The sequence below is a fragment of the Monodelphis domestica genome, chromosome 4, assembly GCF_027887165.1.
Source record: "Monodelphis domestica isolate mMonDom1 chromosome 4, mMonDom1.pri, whole genome shotgun sequence".
Taxonomy (NCBI): Eukaryota; Metazoa; Chordata; class Mammalia; order Didelphimorphia; family Didelphidae; genus Monodelphis; species Monodelphis domestica.
Genome location: NC_077230.1, coordinates 88922025 through 88942517, shown reverse-complemented (window position 1 = coordinate 88942517; position 20493 = coordinate 88922025). Strand labels below are relative to the sequence as shown.

The 20493-nt window shown below is 40.9% G+C and overlaps 1 protein-coding gene across 15 annotated transcripts in view; it reads left to right on the top strand.

Annotated features, from left to right (window-relative positions):
• Window positions 1–19848, top strand: part of MYLK (myosin light chain kinase) — a 475306-nt gene extending 455458 nt beyond the window's left edge. For 14 of the 15 annotated variants that reach the window (XM_056793546.1, XM_007493805.3, XM_056793547.1 and 11 more), the window contains 3 exons: window positions 11120–11249; window positions 13927–14058; window positions 17315–19848. In XM_056793546.1, coding sequence (XP_056649524.1) covers window positions 11120–11249; window positions 13927–14058; window positions 17315–17571 — 519 coding nt within the window. In that variant the 3' untranslated portion in view covers window positions 17572–19848. The remainder of the gene's footprint in view (window positions 1–11119; window positions 11250–13926; window positions 14059–17314) is intronic. The other variant, XM_016433505.2, reaches the window with a different exon arrangement.
• Window positions 19849–20493: the final 645 nt, after the last annotated feature.

Sequence of the window (20493 nt, the reverse complement as noted above, 5' to 3'; positions counted from 1 at the left end):
GTGGTTTAGCTTAAAAGAACCATCTCTTACTGGACCAAGTCAGAGAGTTTGAGTTTTAATGTCAGTTGTGCTACTGATGAGCTGAAAGAAAATGAGTTGTCACTTAGCATTTATTGTCTCCTGTTTCTCTGTTAAATAAGGGGGTCAGATCGAATGCTATTAAATCCCTTCCAGATAATAATTTTGCTCCAGATTTTAATGTTTCTGCCCACACAATCCTGTTTAATTCATAATGGAGCGAAAGGATAATAATTTTAATAGTCGTATGATTTCAGTTATATCTAACTATTACTGATAACTTTTTTGTTATGGGAATAATGCATCCCAAGTTCCAGCTCAGCAGCCCAGGAGCATATGACCACTGCCCAGTGAGACACATTCAGAGGATCCAACTCAGAGACAGGAAGCACAGAGAAAAGAAATATATTTCAGGCCATCAGTAATGTGATAATTCTCTGCACTGCAGAAGGGAAGATAACACTTTCTATCTGTAGAAGAGAGGGGTATCCTTAAATAGAAATAAAGAATCTCACTTGTCCTGATCTGTTAAAATGGCTCAGGATGACCACAAATTCAATGTGAGTCAAAGAGAAGATCATTCCTTTTTTACTTTGCCCCAGTCAGACCACAACTGGAATTTTTGTATTCATTTGGGGGTATTTCTTTTTCAAACAAATTTTTTTGTTATAAACGGATAGTTGTCTAGAAGGTACAGGGGGAGACATACAGGGAGAAATATAGGTGATGTAAAAACAACAAAAAAAACCAAAAATTTATTTAGAGAAAGAAATATTTTTAGTTAGAAATAGTCTTAGAGTCCTGGGTGAAGACTCTAAACTCACCTTTGACTTTTCCTTTTGAGGAGTTATAGAACGAGATAGGTTCTAAGTACCCTTTTATTACAGTCTATGATTTTGTGAGGTTTTCTCATCTTACCAGGAAAAAGGAAAATAATGTGGAAGTGATTAGGTAACACAAAAAATGGGAATTAGAGGCCTCATTGAAAACCTAGTTTCTGTTCTCTAGAAATTACCAAGACATAAGCATTAATGAAGACAAACTATAGATAAGCCACAGTGTGGTATTTTCTTCTCTTTGATAAAAGAACACTTAGATACTATATGGCCTAAACTGGTCTTAATTACCACAGGAAAACGTTTTCCTCTTCTCAAATTGTAGGCATGAGGATATCAGGCCCAAGCAGCTATTGAGGTATACAACAGACCTACTTTTTGATCCTGTGGTTTCTAGGGTTCTATGTATGAAGCAATTGGTGCCTTATCTTCAAAGTTGAAAGAGTTTCTATGAATCCAGTCCAAAGTCAGGTAGTCAGATCTTGGCTGTGAGGCAAAGGTCTAACTTACACTATAGGTTGAAAGCAATAAAGAGCTTTGGCCAAATCCCCCAAAACAAGAACTGAGAATCCTGGGAACTTTTGTTTATTTCACAACATTTTTAAGGTTCTTTGTCACTAAAGAGGAAATTAATGCTTAATTTCCAAAAAGTATAAAAGAAATAAGTGTCAGGAGAGTAAAGATTAGATAAAAATATAAATGAGCTTCTAGTTTAAGTCACAGGAATGATTTCCTTCTCAATTTGTAAAATCATATAGACAATAACTGAATTCTAATCTAAACCATGTTTAAAAAAAGTATTCTGAATGCAGATTTCTCTTCCAAGTATAGAATCTTTGATTATTAATGCAAAATACTATTTTCATCATGTTTAAGCTCTTGTATTTTAGTCATAATCCTAGCAAGTACTAATATACTATATCCCTCATTAAACATGTAGATGAACAAATAAGGCCAGAGGCTAAAAGCACTGTTCTATCTATTACTGTAAATAAGAAGGCAAACTCTAGGTCAATCACTTCCCACCCAGGCAGCATAAGGGACAAAGGTGAAAGCTCCAGACTCAGACTTCCCTAATTCCCATTTATTTGTATAAATTGTTTATAAGTTGAGGATTTCCTGTAATAAAACACAAAGGTCAGGCTAGGGTTTCCTGTGTAAGTAATGAATATATATGGTGAACCAGTCATTGAGACTTCAATTTGAGGCCATTCACCAAGAGCTCCCTCTTTTCCCTTCTTCATTTCATATCACCCAGATGCCTTCTGCCACAGTCTTCTTCTTTATCCCAGTCTCATGTAATGAGGTGACCCTTTTTGCCAAGGCATATTGCACAATTTATGCCATTCCACCTTGGCTTCTCAAGCAGATCCCTATCATCCCTCACCTCTCACTGTCTTTAATCTTTCTCTATTAGTTGCTTCCATACTGCTTACAAACATGCCCGTGCCTCCCCCTCCTCAAAAGACTCCCCCTTTATCCATCCATCATTGCTCTCTCCCCCCCTGTCTACATAGGATCCCTTTACTTCCTTCCCTCTCATTTTCTTTTTAACTCTTCACATTCTGGCTTCCAACTCATTCAATTGATACCACTCTCCAGTCATCTTTTAATTATCAAATCCAATGGCATTGTCTTATATTCAGCTTTCTTGACCTCTCTACAGCCTTCAACACTGATGCTATCCTCTTTGATACTCTCTAAGACTCCCTAGGTTGTCACGATACCCCTCTCCTGCTTTTCCTCCTACATATCTGACTGTTGCTTCTCAGCATCCTTTGCTGAACCTTTATCCAAATTATTCCCATTAACTACAGGTGTCCCACAGGACTCTTTCCTGGGTCTTTTTCTGTTTTTCCTCTATACTACTTCACTCAGTAATCTCATCAACTCCCTTGGATTCATTTATCATCTTCATGTTGATGATTCTCAAATCTACTTACCCACACCTAACGTCTCTGCTGATCTCCAGTCACACATCTTCAACTGCCAAATGGATACCTCAAACTGGATGCCCTATAAATATGTCCAATTCAATATGTCCTCAATTAAATTCATTACCTCAACCCTCCCCCCTTCCTAATGTTGCTATTTCTAGAGCACTGCCCTCTTCTCTAGGGTAGGCTTGCAACCCAGGTATCATCCTCAACTCCTCACTCTCATCCCCTACATCCAAGTTGTTGCCCAGGCCTGTTCATTTTGACCTTCATAACCTCTCCTCTCCTATGACATTCCCACCATTCTGGGGCAAACTGAAATCACCTCAAGCCTGAACTATTACAACAGCCTCCTAGTTGGTCTGCCTGCCACCAGGTTCTCCCCACTCCTGTCTATCCTCTACTCTGTTGTCAAAGTAATTTTACTGATCTGACCATCTCACCTCCCCATGCATACTCATCAAACTCCCATGACTCCTTAAAATCTCTGAGATCAAATATAAAATCCTCTGTTTGGCATCCAAAGTCCTTCCTGACCTGGTCTCCTTCCTCCCACCTTTGTACACCTTATACTCTCATCCTCATATACTCTGCCATCCAATGAGATCGACTTCCTCATGCTTCTTTGCTCAAGACACTATCCTCTGACTGTGGGCATTTTCACTGTCTATTTTCCATGCCTGCAACTTCTCTCCCCCTTCATCTCCACCTTTTGACCTCCTTGGTTTCTTTCAGGCCCTAGTTAAATCCCTCCTTTGACAAGAAACCTTTCTTGAACCCCCTTAATTCTAATGCTGTCCTTCTGTGGTTATTTCCAATTTATCCTATGTATAGCTTGTTTGTACAGAGTTGTTTACTCATTGTCTTCCCCATTAGCCTATGAGCTCCATGAGAAGAGGGATGATCTTGTCCCATTCCTCATATCCCCAGTGCTTAGCACAGTGCCTGACACACAGTAGGTTCATAATTTTTTTTAAATCCTTACTTTCTTAGACTCAGTATTGTGTACTGGTTCCAAGGCAGAAAAGCAGTAAGGACAAGGCAATGGAGGTTAAGTACCTTGCCCGGGGTCACACAGCTGGGAAGTGTCTGAGGCCAAATATGAACGCAGGATCTCTGGTCTCTGGGCCTGGCTCTCTATCCACTGAACCACCTCACTGTTCCCACTGTCTGAAATGTTTATTGACGGTCTGAAAATTGTTCTACTACCTTCTCTCTTATCCTTCAACTGTTTCAGAAGTTGAGGAGGATTGGAAAGTCCTCAGGTATTAAAGAACCCTGAAAACAAATCTCAGGATATGATCTAGCCAGAGGAGAGCATAAGACTACCATCTCCTTATTTCTGGCTCAGGGCAGCCTAAGATCAGGCAACCTATTCCTAGGCTTTCTCTATACAGACTAAATTCACATCAGTTTTCTTGGCTGCCATAGTATTGACTCTTCTTTAGTTTACAGTCTGTTTTGCTGTGAGTGGGATGGGGTGGGGGGTGGCGGGGAAGATGAGCAGTTTGGGCAGTTTTAAAACCTCCAAACTAGGACAATAGTGAGACATCTCTCTATTCAAGAACTCCTCTTTCCAACTAGCCCAGCACCATGCTAGATCAGGGAATCAACCCATAACTGGTTCATTCCACTAAGGACATCTCCTGGGTAGCTTGCTCTGTATATGGCAGCCAGTGTTGGTAAAGGTAAAATGCCTGACAAAATCAAAAAATCCCCTTTTGAGGATAATAGAACAAGAATAGCTCATCCTAGAGGCCAAGAAAATGGCAGCCAAGTGCTCTGTCTGGTTCTGATCAGCAGCTTGCTTCTAAAAGATAGCCCATTTGTGGAAAGCTATAATACTTCTGCTGTAGTTGGGGGAGCTAGGTGGTTCAGTGCATAAAGAGCCAGCCCTAGAGATGGGAGCTCTTTGATTCAAATGTGGCCTCAGATATTTCCTAGCTGTGTGACCCTAGGCAAGTAACTTAATCCCGATTGCCTAGCCCTTATCATTCTTCTGCCTTGAAACCAAAGCATGGTATTGATTCTAAGATGGAAGGTAAGGATTTTAAAAAAATACTTCTTATTGCTATTTTTAAGGTTCCTAGTTTCTGAGTCCTAGATTGTCTCCATTAGGATCTTAAGGGAAAATGGTGGTCAAGGTGGTGGTGGTTGAACTTGGTAGACACTTGTTGCCTTCTGTCTCTCCCTTGGAGTGCTTTGCTTGCTGCTTTTACCTAGAATGTTATAAGTCATAAGGACAATATAAAACTCTAGGTGACAGAAAGAGAATCCATAAGAAGAAGAACTGGGAACTATTCTTACCTCTATAGTATACATTTTGGGTTTTTTGTGTGTCCTTTATTCTGTAAATAAAATGTTTTAAACATAAAAAATACTTCTGCTTTAAAGTACAAGATTTAGATAATCATCTATATCAGCTATAATCTGTAGATTATCTATAATCATCAAATAGCATGATAATCATCTTCCTCCCCAAAATCTGCATCCCATCTTAGTAGTTTTAGTTCTGTCAGTCAGTCAATAAACATTTATTAGTGACTTCATTCTTCCAAATCACTCAGGTCACAGGCGATAGCAGCAGGATCCACAGGCCAGCTATCTAATACAAATCAAGTAACTGGATACCACATGCTTGAGTATTTGGGAATTCCAAAGTCCATGCAAATAGTAATTAGGAAAGAGTGTTCTCACACGGGAAGTGCATTGATATATAGAAGTCAGACATTCTGCTCTGCTGTGCCATTAACCAATTATATGACTTTGGGCAAATTATTTTTGTTCGGCCTCAATTTTTCCGTATATCTACATAAAGCAATTTTTTGTAATGTGAATTTGCCTTTAGACAATAAAGGGAGGCAAGAAGGAAGTCGTGTGCCTGTGGAGAGAGGAGGCTGGCACATGGTTTAAGGACACGTGGTGGCTGGGGAGAGGAGAAAAAGGAATATGTAGGACCAAGGCCAGCTGCATGGGGATCTGGCCAGATCTGAAGGAGAGGATGAGCAACATGCACAGGCAGACAGTGGGGACGCAGGTGAATGAGCAGAGTAGGGCAAAGGTCTCCTCTGTAAGAGCCAGCGGTCTCCATCAGGTGCTGACAGAGATACAGAGATGGAAGTCTTTCTGCATATCTGTTCTTCAGCTTTCACTAGGAGGGTTTTTTTTTTTTAAGAGAGGTTTGTGTGTGTGTGTGAGAGAGAGAGAAAGGCAGGAGCACCTGCCCAAGGGACAAGAGCAAGGGGAGAGTGCACAGTATTGTATAATAAAGTTAACATAGGTATTTTTTTGGAATGCAAATTTCTTTTTTTTTATTGATTAAGAAAATTTTTCCATGGTTACACAATTCATGTTCTTTCCCTCCCCTCCCCCACACCTTCCCGTAGCCAATTTCAGTGGGTTTTACATGTGCCATTGATCAAGACTTATTTTCATATTATTGATATTTGCACTAGGATGATCACTTAGAGTCAACATCCCCAATCCTATCCCCATCAACTCATGTGATCAAGCAGTTGTTTTTCTTCTGTGTTTCTATTCCCACAGTTCTTTCTTTGGATGTGTGAGAATAGGAGGAGGTATTTGGAGTGAAAAAAGACAGCTGTCTTGATTTTCAAAAAAGGAAAGAAAGCAACAAATAATGTAAGCTAGAGATATTGAAGACCTCCAGTACCTACAACTAAAAATAATGGGTCTAAAGAGGCAACCAGACAATAGAGTTATCCAGAAAAGGAATGAGATGCCTTGGAAGATGGTGGGTTCTTCATTAGAGCTCTTCAAGCTGAAGCTGGTTGACCACATATCTTGGGAAAGGAATAGAAAGAATTCTTTTTCAGGAACTGTTTGGACTAACTGACCTCTGAGAACCCTTTGACCTCTAAGATTTTGTGATTTTTAATCCCTTTTGCCCTGGTGAGATTGAACCTTGAGAAGCACCTAGCAGGTAGACTTGACATTAATAATGATGGCAAATAAGTGTCTGGCTGGGTAACTAATGTGGGGATGAGTAGTAAGCAGAGATAATTGGTTACCTGGCATCCAGACTTCAAATTTCACAGCTACATTTGACTTTTCCTGCTCCCTTGTTCCTGCATTCATTCACCAAATCCTATCAATTCTTCCTTCACTATCTTTCTCCCATGTGTCCCTTTCTTTCTTTTTTGCCCCCTTTTTAATAATCATTAACAAATACAAGCTTTTAGATATGTGTAAAATGCGCTAGTACATGAAATCATGAGCTTCTGTTAAATTTTACCATAAAAGTATATATTTAATTTAAGACAATGATCCAAATCCACTCAGACTCTGAAGTTTTATTTCATTAACTTAATTGCCTTTTAAATTATCTAGTTTTCAGGGGCAGCTGGGTGGCTCAGTGAATTGAGAGCCAGGACCAGAGATGGGAGGTCTTAGATTCAAATTTGACCTCAGACACTTCTTAGCTGTGTGACCCTGGGCAAGTCACTTAACCCCCATTGCCTAACCCTTACCACTCTTCTGCCTTGGAACCAATACACAAGTATCGATTCCAAGACAGAAGGTAAAGGTCTTAAAAAATAAATAAATAAAAATAAATTATCTAGTTTTCTTATACAATGAAAAAATTAACCTCATTATTTAAGCCTTGAATCAAACTACTCTTTACCCCTGGTTAGCTCTTGTCTGGCTGTGTGTAGATGGGCTAGCCCATTTACAAATGGATTCATTTCCATGTATATACTTTAACATATTCACCTTATCTTGACTTCTCAATAAATTAGACAAGCCTTTTAATTATTCAAAATTCTAAATATTTTATTGGACTGCATTTCTATACCATAATGAATATGCCAGAATTGCTCAATGTAAAATGGGTTAAAAGGAGATGCATAACTGAATTTATCACCAAATCTACAAACATTAAGTAGATATTCTGCAATATCTATTATGTCAGCCACTAAGGATAATAGGAAGTTACGATAAAATCTTTGACTTTACTGGGCCTGAGGTCTACCTAAGGGATATGGCTTATATGCAGTAAGTAAATGCAAAATAATATATGAGAAGTACAAAGTGATATTTGAGATCCCAGAATGTGGGAAAGCAGAGGAGAAGATAAGTATCAGAGAAGATTCAGGGTCATAAAAACATAGATTTATTGCTAAAGGGGATAGTCCTATGTAGAATTACAAATACAGGATCAAAGGCTCTGATGTGAAAAATCCTGAAGCAGGGAGGTTCTCACCTGGATGAAGATTAATAGGCAGAAAAATATACTATGTGGAAGAGAATGATAAGAAAGAAAGCTGAGAAGGTAGAGTGGTCTAGGAGGGAAAGGGGAGAGATACAGGTAGAAATTTAGATAATTAAAAAAAGATATCAATAAAGACCCATTTAAAAAAAAAAAACATAGAGTGGTAGTAAACTGTAGAAGGTCTTGCCACTATGTGTCAGAGGTAGGATTTGAACCAAAGTCTCCTTGGTCCTGACCTTTCACATGGTAAGTTCTTAATCATTACATGTTGAATTCTCCTCTGTTCTCTGGGACCAAAACTGGTCATTGTAATTAATCTGGGTTTAGCTGTGTTTTAGTGTTATTTTGATTTACATTATTATAGTCATCATGTATGTTGTTGTCCTGGACCTATTTCCTTCACTTGAAATCATTCATACAAATGTCTGGGATTCTAATTGGAAGCTGGGAGTCAAGAGAGGAAAATGGTACATATCCTTGGCAATTTCTTCACAAAAATACTTTCTGTAAAATTCTAAACTCTACTTGGACTGATTGTACAGAGAAAGTGTACTTTGGAATTATGGGATGGTACCATCCTTGTTGTTTTTCATATATGTCCAACTCTCTGTGACCCCTTTTGGGTTTTTGTGGGAGGGGTGTTTGGGGGGGTTTTTGGCAAAGATACTGGAGTGGTTTACCATTTCTCCTCTAGCTCAATTTGCCAATGAGACTGAAGCAAACAGGGTTAAGCCACTTGCTCAGAGTCACACAGCTAATAAGTATCTGAGGCCAGATTTGAATTCAAGAAGTTGAGTCTTCTGGATTCCAAGCTTGGCGCTCTATCTATTATACCATCTTACTGCCTGGCACCATTCTTAGCAAGAATTATATATTGAGGCCAATTTCAGCTACAGAGAGTCTAGGGTGAAGGCCAGAATGTTCAGAAGAGCAAATGCCTGCTGCCTTTCGAAAAGAAAAAAATGTTCCTAATGAAAAAAACAAACCCCAACAACATTAAACTAGATAGACGTGACTTTACTGAGACTTTACAGATTACATAGGGACTAGCTAGGAAAAAAGAATACTACTGTACTAGAAGACATGGCAATATATACAGAACATCAAGAGTTAGAAAAACAAAAGCCAGGGAAGGCTTGGGTGAATAGCTGCAAAGTAAGCAAAATCAGAACAAGCTACACCAGTTCTTGACTTTCTTTGTGTCATGGATTCCTTTGGCAGTCTGGAAAAATCTATGACCCCTTTTTAGGATGTTTTTAAAAAAACAAAGAAAATTCTACATTTTAGTTATAGGAAAATAAAGGTCTATGTTTTTCCCCATCCAAGTTTCCAGACCTGAAATCATGGGGTCCTAGGTAAGAATCTCTAGTCTACGCAGTGGCCCCAATAATGTAAAGAAAGCCTTATTGAATGGCATCAGAATTCTGATCAATGCAGTGACTGCTCTTAATTCCAGAACACTCATGGTGAAGTCTGATTTTTCTTGGCGAAAAAATGATGGCCAGAGCTGCAAGATGGGATATATGTTGTCAGAGGTGGCCAGTGTGTTAGTTTGTTTTGCCAAGTGATTCTTGTTTGGCTCAAGGCTGGATTCCACTGAGGGATGTGGCTGGTGAAAGGTGAACTGACTAAGGAACAAAAGTTCAAGCTTCCAGGCCTCTCAGTTATTAAGCAGTGCGTGACAGTTGCCCAACATGCTGAGTCAAGGCACCTTCCTCAGCTTAGGACTGGACTTTTCAATACAGGGGGAGAGAGACTTTTATATATTAAAGATAATTAATCAAATAAGACCAATTAATGAAAAGAAAATGCAAGATTCCACAATCTGATTTCTAATTGGAGGAAGAAATAGGGAACTTTCCAAGTTGGGAGAGGGAGAGTGAAGGGGCACAGCTCTCTGGATTCAGAAAAAGAGGGGTCCCACTCCTCCCTCGAGTATGTGTCAGCAATTAAAGGAACGGGGAAACAATGGCTGAGCAATACAGGGCCAGAGTTCAGATGACACATTTCGGTTGCTTGAGATGTACAATTGTTAAGAAAACCCCTTGCATCAGTCACTGGATCTGACTGGGTTTCTGGTCAGCATAACTTAGTTAGAGATCTCTCTCTACACAGCAGGGAGAGGTGCTCCAGCTTTCCAGCCACGCAAGGATAGCTTCAAACAATGCAAAAAGGTTTTCATCCAGTTTTCACAGCTGAATAAAGTCAGAAATGGGAAAGGACGCATAACTGAATAGAAAGGGGACTGGGCTGGCTCCAGAATTGAGTCACAAGTTCCCACAATTAACTACTTGCTGTCCTCATCCCTTCAGTTCTCTCCATTTCTCCCCCTTTTGACTTCTGAGGGAGTGGGCTGCCCACTCCCCCACGGATTACTTAGCTGTAAGCCAAATCTAGGAAGTGTTTCGTAAATTCATAATGGGGGGTGTACACTGTAAAGAACAGTTATGGAAGAAGGAACTAAGTATTAAAGCATTTGTTGTTTTTAAATTTTCAAAGAACCAGAGAATCACATAGTAGAAGTAAAAAAGGCCAAGAGATGGTTTATTATAAAGTTCCCCCTTTCTTGACAAAGGAACTGAGGCCCGGGCAGTCATTTGAAGTGATTTGCCCAAGGTCTCGCAGCATCTTATCTTTTCTACCCCGATCCCTTCATTTCTATAGCAACAGAGCCCTCAGCCAATCACAAGCCTATTGCTAGAGCTGCATTTTGAGAGCTAGCCCCGTCCAGGTCCTGTTAGCAATAAGTCTTTGTAGCTGTCTATGCTTGCAGTTGCTTTATATAAACTATCCCTTTTATGGGAGTTGAAGCACAGTTTGAAAAGAGTTTTTGTCTCATGTTGACCTTGTTTAGTCACATTAACGCACCAAGTCAGCTCGAGGGCCCCATTCCATTCTCTGAACATCTTCTGACATGCTGATAGTACTGAGCAGTGCAGGGTTTGGCTCACTTCTCTAGCAGGAGCAGCCTGTGGGACTTTTCTCAGGGACGACGCTCATTCCTTCTGGACTCTTTCTCTTTGGCCCTCCTGCTGCAGCTGGGCTGAATTCAAGGAAGCCTTTCTGAGCCTGGCCCTGTGTGTCTATTTTTCCAGAAAACGGGCAATGCTGTGAGAGCAATAGGAAGACTGTCCTCTATGGCAATGATCTCAGGGCTCAGTGGCAGAAAGTCCTCTACAGGCTCCCCAACCAGCCCTCTAAATGCAGACAAGCTAGAAACAGAAGGTAAGACTCTCACAAAAACACTGTATTCTTGGCGGAGTCGGTGGGGACAAGGTGTTCCTGAGGGGGCAGTGGGGAGAGCCCGGAGAAAGAGAGAATGTTGGGACTTGTCCTCTGCGCAGTAGGAAGGAAGGCATTTGGACATGTTGAGATGCTGCCGGGCTTCCTGACCCCGAGTCCAGTAATGAAATCGGAGAGTGTTTTAAAAATGTGAGCGCCAGAAGGACATGAGGACCACGAAGAACCACTGCTACCTTTTGCCGTGACTTTCTCACAAATGCTTTTTCGGGGGGTCATTGCTCCTGAGCATTTCGCAGTCTTTTAAGCACTTCGTGTCTATGATTATGGTTAGTCTCTTATTTGATCAGTCCTTGAATTTCATTGGTAAAGAGCTCTCCCAGGGAAGGGCCCGCTGCTGCCATTGCAGATCAGCACCTGGCCCAAGGGCCTGGGACGTTGGGGCACTTGCCCAGAGTCATACAGCCAGAATGAGTCTGGGGCAGGACAGAAGCCGGGTCTTCCTGACTTTCTATCGGGTTCTCTATCCACTATGCCGTGCCACTGCTGGTGGTAACGACAGTGATGATGAAATTGAGTATGATACGGTTCTTGTCCCTCTTGGGAGGGGGAGAAAAGAGGGCGCAGAATGACTGTTTTTCAGGTCTCCGGAGCAGGAGCTTCTTTCCGTTTCATGTGAGCTTAGATCCAGTTTGCCTCTTTATCTGGGAGGCACCAAACTGACGGGTGGCTTTGCCCTGGAGAGAAATTCATCTGAGGCCGGCTGGCCCTTATTCCCAGAACCTCACCTGTAGCTAATATGACGGGCAGAGCGGGTCTGTGGATTCTGTCTTATGCCATGCTCCCAGCCCTCTAAGGGATTCATCTGTACCTAGAATTCGCTTGAGGAGCAGAGAAGGGCTGAGAGAAACTACAGTAACAGACTTGTATCATTAGACTTAGAAATTCACCCCTCGGCATTATCTTTGGTGTATTGAATTTTTACTTAATTTTAAAAAACAGTGCCTAAATACATTTTAATCTGGTTTGAGACAACAAGCTGCCAGCTGTAAGTTTGATGCCTTTGGGGTAAGAATCCCTGGGCCTGGAATCCTCTTCCTCCTCATCATTTATAATGGCAAAGCACTTTTTATAGAGGTTATCTCATTTAATCCTTATAAAAACCTCCCTACCTATTTTACAAATGAGAAAGCTGAGACTAAGAGCTAGTAAATATTTGAGGAGGGATTCAAATGCAAATCTTCCCAATCACAAAACCTGTATCTACTTCATTCTTTAAGACCTAGTTTAGGGGGTGGGCAGCTGGGTGGTTCAGTGGATTTGAGAGCCAGGCCCAGAGATGGGAGGTTCTGGGCTCAAATTTGGCCTCAGACACTGCCTAGCTGTGTGACCTTGGGCAAGTCATTTAACCCCCATTGCCTAGGCCAGTGGTTCTCCACCTTTCTAATGCCATGACCCCACAATACAGTTCCTCATGTTGCAGTGATCCCAAACCAAAAATTTATTTTGGTGGCGACTTCAAAACTGTCATTTTGCTACAGTTATGATTTGTAATGTAAATACCTGGTATGCATTATGTATCCTCATGGCTACAAATTGAGAGGTTGAGAACCGCTGGCCTAGGCCTTACCAGTCTTCTGGCTTAGAACCAATACACAATATTGATTCTAAGAGGAAAGGTAAGGATAAAAAAAAAAGACCTAGCTAAGGGTTCAAGGCCCAGTTATAATACTTACCGGCCATGTAACACTCAAAAACTCATTTAACTTGATATGAGAAATGAGGGAACTTGTTTTGGGGGGCCGGTAGGTGACACAGTGGATAGAGCACCAAGTCTGGAATCGAGAGGACCTGAGTTAAAATGTGGCCTCAGACTGCCTAGCTGTGTGACCCTGGACAAGTCACTTAAACCCAATTGTCTAGCCTTTGCTGCTTTTCTAACTGAGAACTGATACTAAGACAGAAGGTAAATGGTTTTTTAAAAAAAGCAACGTATTAGGTATCTCTTAGAATTGCAAGAAGGTTTCGCGAACTTTAAAATGCTATAATAACGTGAGTTTTGCTTGTTTTTCCTAATGAAACCTTAAATCCATATCTATAGGGAGGAAAGAGAATGAAAAGTACTGAAAAGTTTCAAATGCAGCTAGGACTTGGCTCCTCTTGTATGAGGGTCAGAGGGGAAGCTGAGCTGCCAAATTAGGGGAACAAATTGTCTATCTAAAATGCCCTGGGACTGTTCCTGCTCACAGAGTATCCCTTGAAACAATAGGAAATACAGCTGCCAAGGATCCCACCTCCAGGTCTGATATCTCTCTCCCAAAAGAATGCCAGCTGCACAAAAAGCACGAAGCAGATGCCTCTCCTTTAAAAAGGGAATTTCTTTTTTAATGCGTTGGCATGAACAGTGGGAGGGAGGCAGGGAGGCGTAAGGCAGTCCGTGTCCCCGATTTGGGCATCTTCCAGGAGTCCTTTGGCAGCATGCCCACAAGGCCCAAGGGGCAAGCCTGCCAGTGGCTCCGTTGTCTCCGTTTGGGCTTTTGTTCATCAAGGATCTTTTTTAAAAACTGCGGGTTAGGGCCCCAGGCGGGCCGAAGGGGATAGGCAGGGTAGCCGTGAAATCTCTCCCCAGGCACCCCATTCATTGCCCCTTGCTTCCCCACAGAAGATGTCTCCCAAGCTTTCCTGGAGGCGGTGGCTGAGGAGAAGCCCCACGTGAAACCCTATTTCACAAAGACCATTCTTGACATAGAGGTGGTGGAGGGAAGTGCCGCCAGGTTTGACTGCAAGATCGAAGGTAAGTGGCCAGGAGCCTTTCCTTGGCACGCACTCAGTCATGTTCTACATCCCTTCCAAACAATAGTCGGATGTTATGTTGGCTCTGGGCCGCTTGGGAAATCATCCCCCTCACCTCTGCCATGGATTTCCCTGGAGTTTAAAGGTCAGTAAGGATTTACTGACTGCCTGCTGTGTGCCTGGCGCTGTGCTAGGCACCAGCAACTGAGGTCGTCCCAACCCTTCCGAGGTCCGTACACGAGCGTATGCAGAGTAACCATAAAGCAAGCAAAGACGAATGCAGGGAGCAGTGTCAAGTACACGGCTCTGTGGCTGGGGAGGCCACAGTGGGCTGCGAGAATCAAGACAGGTTTCTGGTGGGAGGTAGGACTTGAGCTGCCTCTTCTCTGAGGCCCAAGGAAGGAGGACCCCGTTTTAGATATGGGGGAAGGCCATGTAAAAATAACCGGAGCTGCCATTTACACCGCACTTTACACATTTGATCTCATTTGATCCTCACAACAGCCTTGGGAGGTGGGTGCCATGTTATCTCCGTTTTGTTATTGTTCAGTCATGTCTGACTCTTCAGGATCCCATTTAGAGTTCTCATGGCAGAGATACTAGAGTGGTTTGCCATTTCCTTCCCCAGAACATTTGACAGATGAGGAAACGGAGGCAGTTAAGTGGCTTGCTCAGAGTCACACAGCTAATAAATGTTGAGGCCAGATTTGAATTCAGGAAGATGAGTCATCCAGGCCAGGCACTCTGTCCACTGGGCACCTACTTCCCCCATTTTACAGGTGAGGAAACAAAGGTTAAGTGACTTGTCCCAGCTTACAGAGGTCAGAGACAAGATTTGAACTCAGATTCCTGACTCCAGGTCCAGTCCTGTATCTATCATGCCCCCTAAAAGAGAGCAGAAAGTACCAAAAGCTAAATTCAGGAGAGGTGCCTTCAGGAGAACTAGTCACACCCCTTGTAGTGGGTCACTAAAAAGAGACAAGTGCCATCATTTGTAGGATCATTTTCATAGGCCAGAGTGGGTTCAAAATGTGTTTAAATGGTTCCAGGGTCAAGAAAACCTATGTCCTTCACAAATCAATCAATCAAGCATTTTTAAGGCATTTCCTCTCTACCAGATACTTGTGCTTGGACCTGGAGATAGAAAGATGAAAATGGTCTCTTCCTTCAGGGAACTTATATTCAGCCTGTGTGTACATCTATGTCTATGCAGAATATAGGGATGGACACTAGACCTGGGATTTCATTGGTACAGGGAATGCCCAACTTTTAAGAAGTCAAATGACTTGCCCAAGGTCACACAGCCAGAATGTGTCAGAAGAGATACTTGTACATGAGAACCAAACCCAGAGACCAGAGATCTTGGGTTCAAATGTGAGAGTTCTCCAAATAAAACAAATCACAGGTCTAGACTCCCTCCCACCCTGGTGATTCTTTAAAAAATGTTTTTACGTAAGTGATTATGCATTAAATGTGCCTCCTGGTAGGGTAGGGGTTGTGTGTAGGAGAATTCAAGCACAGACTCTGAACTGATAAACAAGGACAGAATGCTCCTTGGAATGAATGTTAGGATTTTTAAGTCCTTAAATGTGATTTTTATTCTGCATTGGAGCCAGAAATATTTATGCAAGAAAGTATCTTCCAAATTAAAATGGAAATCAATGGAAACCTAACTTGGTAGTGTATTATACAAATGCTTAATTTGTATTCGAGTTCAGTCTTTCAGTATTGAGAGAGAGAAGAGAGGAGAGCCCCCCTCCTCAAAGCGGGGTTCAGGGGAGACAGTTGATGTCTAGGGTTGGCTCAGAGAGAGGAGAGGGGGTTTATAGATTTCCCCCCTTCTGCCCCTCCCCCATTGAGGTGATCAATTTCACACACTCTTCAGCCTGGCACTTTTTCTTTAGTGCCAGCCTCTGTCACAGTAGACAAATATTTCTTTATTTTTTAAATTCTTACTTTCTGAGTAGCAACTCTTAAGACAAGAGCTAGGGCCATGCTAATGGGATTAAGTGATTTGCCCAGGGTCACACAGCTATGAAGTGTCTGAGGCAGATTTGAACCCAGGTTTTCCTGACTCCACGTGTGGCGCATTATCTACTGTGCCACTTAGCTGCCCCAAGTGTTTCTTTTACATAAGACTTTTTAGGAATATACTTAGCATAATCCAAGATCAACCTTGATAGTCAATTTTCAGTTCCCATCAGTGGATTATTGAAACAACTAAGAGCAATAGCTAACATTTAGATAGCACCTTCAAGTTTTCAAAACACCTTATAAACATTTCATTTTATCTTCTCAATGACTATACTATTGCTGATGAGTAAACTAAGGCAGAAAGCATTTAAGTGACTTGCCCAGGTTCACATAACTAGTAAAATGTCTGAGTTTAGACTTAAACTAAGTATCAGTCTTCCTGATCTGAGATCAACTAGATGGCATATTGGATAGAGCTTTGGGTCTAGTATCAGGAAAACTCATCTTCCTAAGTTTAAATCTAGCCTCAAGAACTTACTAGCTGTGTGACCCTGGATAAGTCACTTGCCCTGTTTGCCTCATTTTCTCATGTAAATGAGCTGGTGAAGGGAGTAGCAAACCATTTCAGTATCTTTGCCAAGAAGAACCCAAATGGGGTCACAGAGAGTTGGACATGATTGAAAAGTGACTGAAAACTTCCTGACACCAGGCCCAGAATTTCCATCCATTTAACCACCCAGATAACTTGTTTTTTTCTTACCATTACCTCTCTGTTGACATTATCAACTTACCTGTTCACTCTTACTACCAAATTAGTGTGTAACTCAGGGGCCCCTTCTGACTTGTACTATCTGTGTGGCCTTGAACAAATCCCTGAGCCTCAGTTTTCCCAACTGTAAAATTGGGGGAGTGGGTAGCAAAAATAGCTTCTAAGATATGTTTCAGCTGTAGATTTGTGATGCTGGCCATCCTATGGAGTTTTGAAAAAGATTACAAACTATTTGTGTGTGTAAATGGGTGAAACTTCATCCTGAGTGTTGGTGTTGACCATCCCCAGATTGGAATGAGGCAGAGTATGCCACCTTCTTCTAGCTTCTCTTTTTGATTTGAGCTTTTCTCATAGACATTTCCATTGAAACCTAAGGACCTCAATGTTTTCTAAAGTCAAATAGAATATTTTTGCTCCCTGCCCTCTTATTAATGGAATTTATCTGGTGTTGGCTTGAAAATACATTTGGAGAAATGCTTCCTGCAACCTTTATTCTTTCCTGTCTGTTCTGCAGGGTACCCAGACCCTGAGGTTGTCTGGTTCAAAGATGATCAGTCCATCAGAGAATCTCGTCATTTCCAGATAGACTACGATGAAGATGGGAACTGCTCTTTAATTATTGCTGATGTTTGTGGGGATGATGATGCCAAGTATACCTGCAAAGCAGTCAACAGCCTGGGAGAAGCTACCTGCACTGCTGAGCTAATTGTGGAAACCATGGGGAAAGAAGGGGAAGGAGAAGGAGAAGGGGAGGAAGAAGAGGAAGAGTAACACAAGGCTATAAAGAAAGAGCCTTTTCCAAATCCCATCATATAGACTATTTCTGTAAAGTTCAGGAAAAACCAAAAACCAAAATATTAAAACCAACTTAGTGTGACAGATTATATATTTAGGCCATTGAGGGTTGATTTCTTCAGCACGATCAGTTGATACCTCTCAGCTTTATTTATGGGCATTAATCTGAATTAGCAGGCACCCCAAGATGCTAGAGTGGCTAGTTTTAGAGTAGAAAAGCCATCTAATCATTTGCCTGATCAATTTGCTTTTTTATTTAACTTTATTTTTTTGATTAATCAAAATCTTTGCTTTCTCTTTCCCACTTCCCCCTCAAACAACAAAAACAGCAAAACAAAAAACAAAAAATACCTTATAATCATTATACAGAGTCAAAGAAAACAAAGTCCCACATTGGCCATGTCCCAAAAATATACAGGATGTCCCCAAAGTCTTGGTGCAGTTTTAAGCTATAAGATCTAAGACTTTGGAGACACCCTGGGTGTCTCACTTTGGACTCCAAGCCCATCATTATTCTGCCAGGAGGTGGGCAGCATGCTTTTATCACTGGTCCTCTGGAATCATGTTTTGACCAATTTTGGTGGGGAGGAAAGAGCAAAAAATATTTATCTAAATCCCATCTTTGAGACCTTTTATGACAACTCAGTTTGTAGCCTGGGTCCTGACCAAGACCACAGCAGCTGATATGGCTTCTAAGTTCTTTGTGGCTTTCTGAGGTTTCTTTGCCTTGCTCCGTGACACCAGGACACTTTCTGGTCTTCCAATGCATCCCTCTATTTTGGAGCCAACAAAGCCCTTCTAGATTTAAGAGGTAGATTTTATTTTCAAGTGTGCTACTGTAACTTGGGCCTTTAATTTCTCTCCACTCCCCCTCCAAGTTACCTTGGATATAAACTTGGAATCTGCTCTATTTAGGTCTGAGATTAGTCAGTAACTGGTTTGTTGCAATCCCTTTAGAAAGTTCCCCAATGTACTAGGAAAAACACAGCCTCTGTCCTTCCATCCTAACCAAGTGAAAAAAAAAGTCTTCCCTTTCCTTGCAAGGCTCTAATAGTGTTAGACATCTGTGCAGGAAATAAGCATAATCACCTAAGGGAGGGGGGAAACCCTTGCTAATAAATCTCTTCATAGATCTGGACTCTGATACGTGCTATTAGCAGGTTATCGGTAGAGCACATATAAGTAAAGATTTTTGCACTGGATAGTGTGAAAATCAGTTTGGTAAAAAAAGGTAGTCTTCTTTTATCAATATTATTATTTATTCGGCCACTTAGAAACAGATTTCAACTGATGACTTAGCTATAGACCATCATGTACTTTGGAATCACCTTCAAAAGTAGTCGTAGAATTGAATTATTCTTTTATTCCAAACACTTTCCAAAGAAGCTTGTTTACCCTTTGTGTTCCACAATGTTTTTCATCTTGAATGTGCAACAAAACCTGTCCCCCAGACCCTGTGATTTCTCCTCCGGTCTGATAAATCCATTCAGACTTTGCATTTATGTATGATCCTAAATAAAGCTTTTTACTTTCTTTCACAGTCCTAGCTAGCACTTAGCTGTTTCTTGTTCGAGGCTAATAACAGAGGCCTTGAGCTGATGTGCAAAATACATTTTGTTGTGTGTATAGCATTCCAAATATCTCTATATGTATGTATACATACATATGTATATATACATTTTTTTCTTTTTCCACTGTTTGTAATGTGTAGCAATTTAAAATGTCAGGGGAAAAAGGTAGTTCTTAACAGTTCCTTAAACCATTTCTCAATGTACAATCCGACAATTTGTGCAATTCTACACAGTTATCAACTTTAGGATGTTTGATATTACCTAGTTTAACGTCTCATATTATTTTATGTTTTATGTTTTAAAGAACTTTTTATCTGCTTTGCTCTTTGCTGCTAGGTTCAAATTGCCAGAGTGTTTTTAATTTCTTTTTTTAAAAACAGATAAAAGAACATCTGTTTTCATAGCCACAGTATTGCCACAATTCATTATAAGAAAGGGTTTTCTCATTTGATTTAGTGCATTCAGAGCTTTTCTCACCACTTTAAAATGTGTTTAGATAATAATGATGTGTGTGCGTGTGAGTGTGTGTGTATATGTGTGTTTGGGTTGGTTTTTTTTTTATACCTTCTTGAAATTATGCTAACATTTTCCCCAGTTTGTTATACCATCAAAACGGTAAGAAATGAGAACACTACAGCTGTAGTTAACTCACAATTTTTAAATAAAGAATACCACAAAGCAAGCTAGTTGTATAATTTTTTGTGAAATCTCATTTGTTTGCATGCCACAGAGTCTGGTGTATAAATGGATTGGGGTATTAGAATCCAAACAATTTTGCACAAATATGAGCAGTCTTTTAAAAAAAAATTAGCAATTCAGTTTATAGCAGGTCATGTGATAAATTGCTGCTGTCAGTACATTTTGCCAACACGTTGGTCAATTTCTCTTAAGTACTAGTTATTGATAATTTTATATTAAACGTTATATTTGTAATCCTATGCCATATGTTTTGCAACCTGTCAGAAGGAGATTCTTATAGGTACCAGCAATTGTACCACTCCTTGTTGTTGTTCAGACATATCTGACTCTTCATGACCCCATTTTGGATTCTCCTGGCAAAGATGATGGAGTAGCTTGCCATTTCTTCTCCAACCCGTTTTACAGATGAGAAAACTGTAGCAAACAAGAATAAGCGACTTGTCTACAGTCTCAAAGCTAGTAAGTGTCTGAGACCATATTTGAACTCAGGAATATGAATCTTTTTGACCTTAGGTCTAACACTCTATCCCCCACCTAGTTGCTCCATACTATTCTTATTGATATTTTTCTTTTTAGTTGAGATTTTCTGTCTTCGTGAATCCAAAAGGTGTTCCCTGATGATGACCAA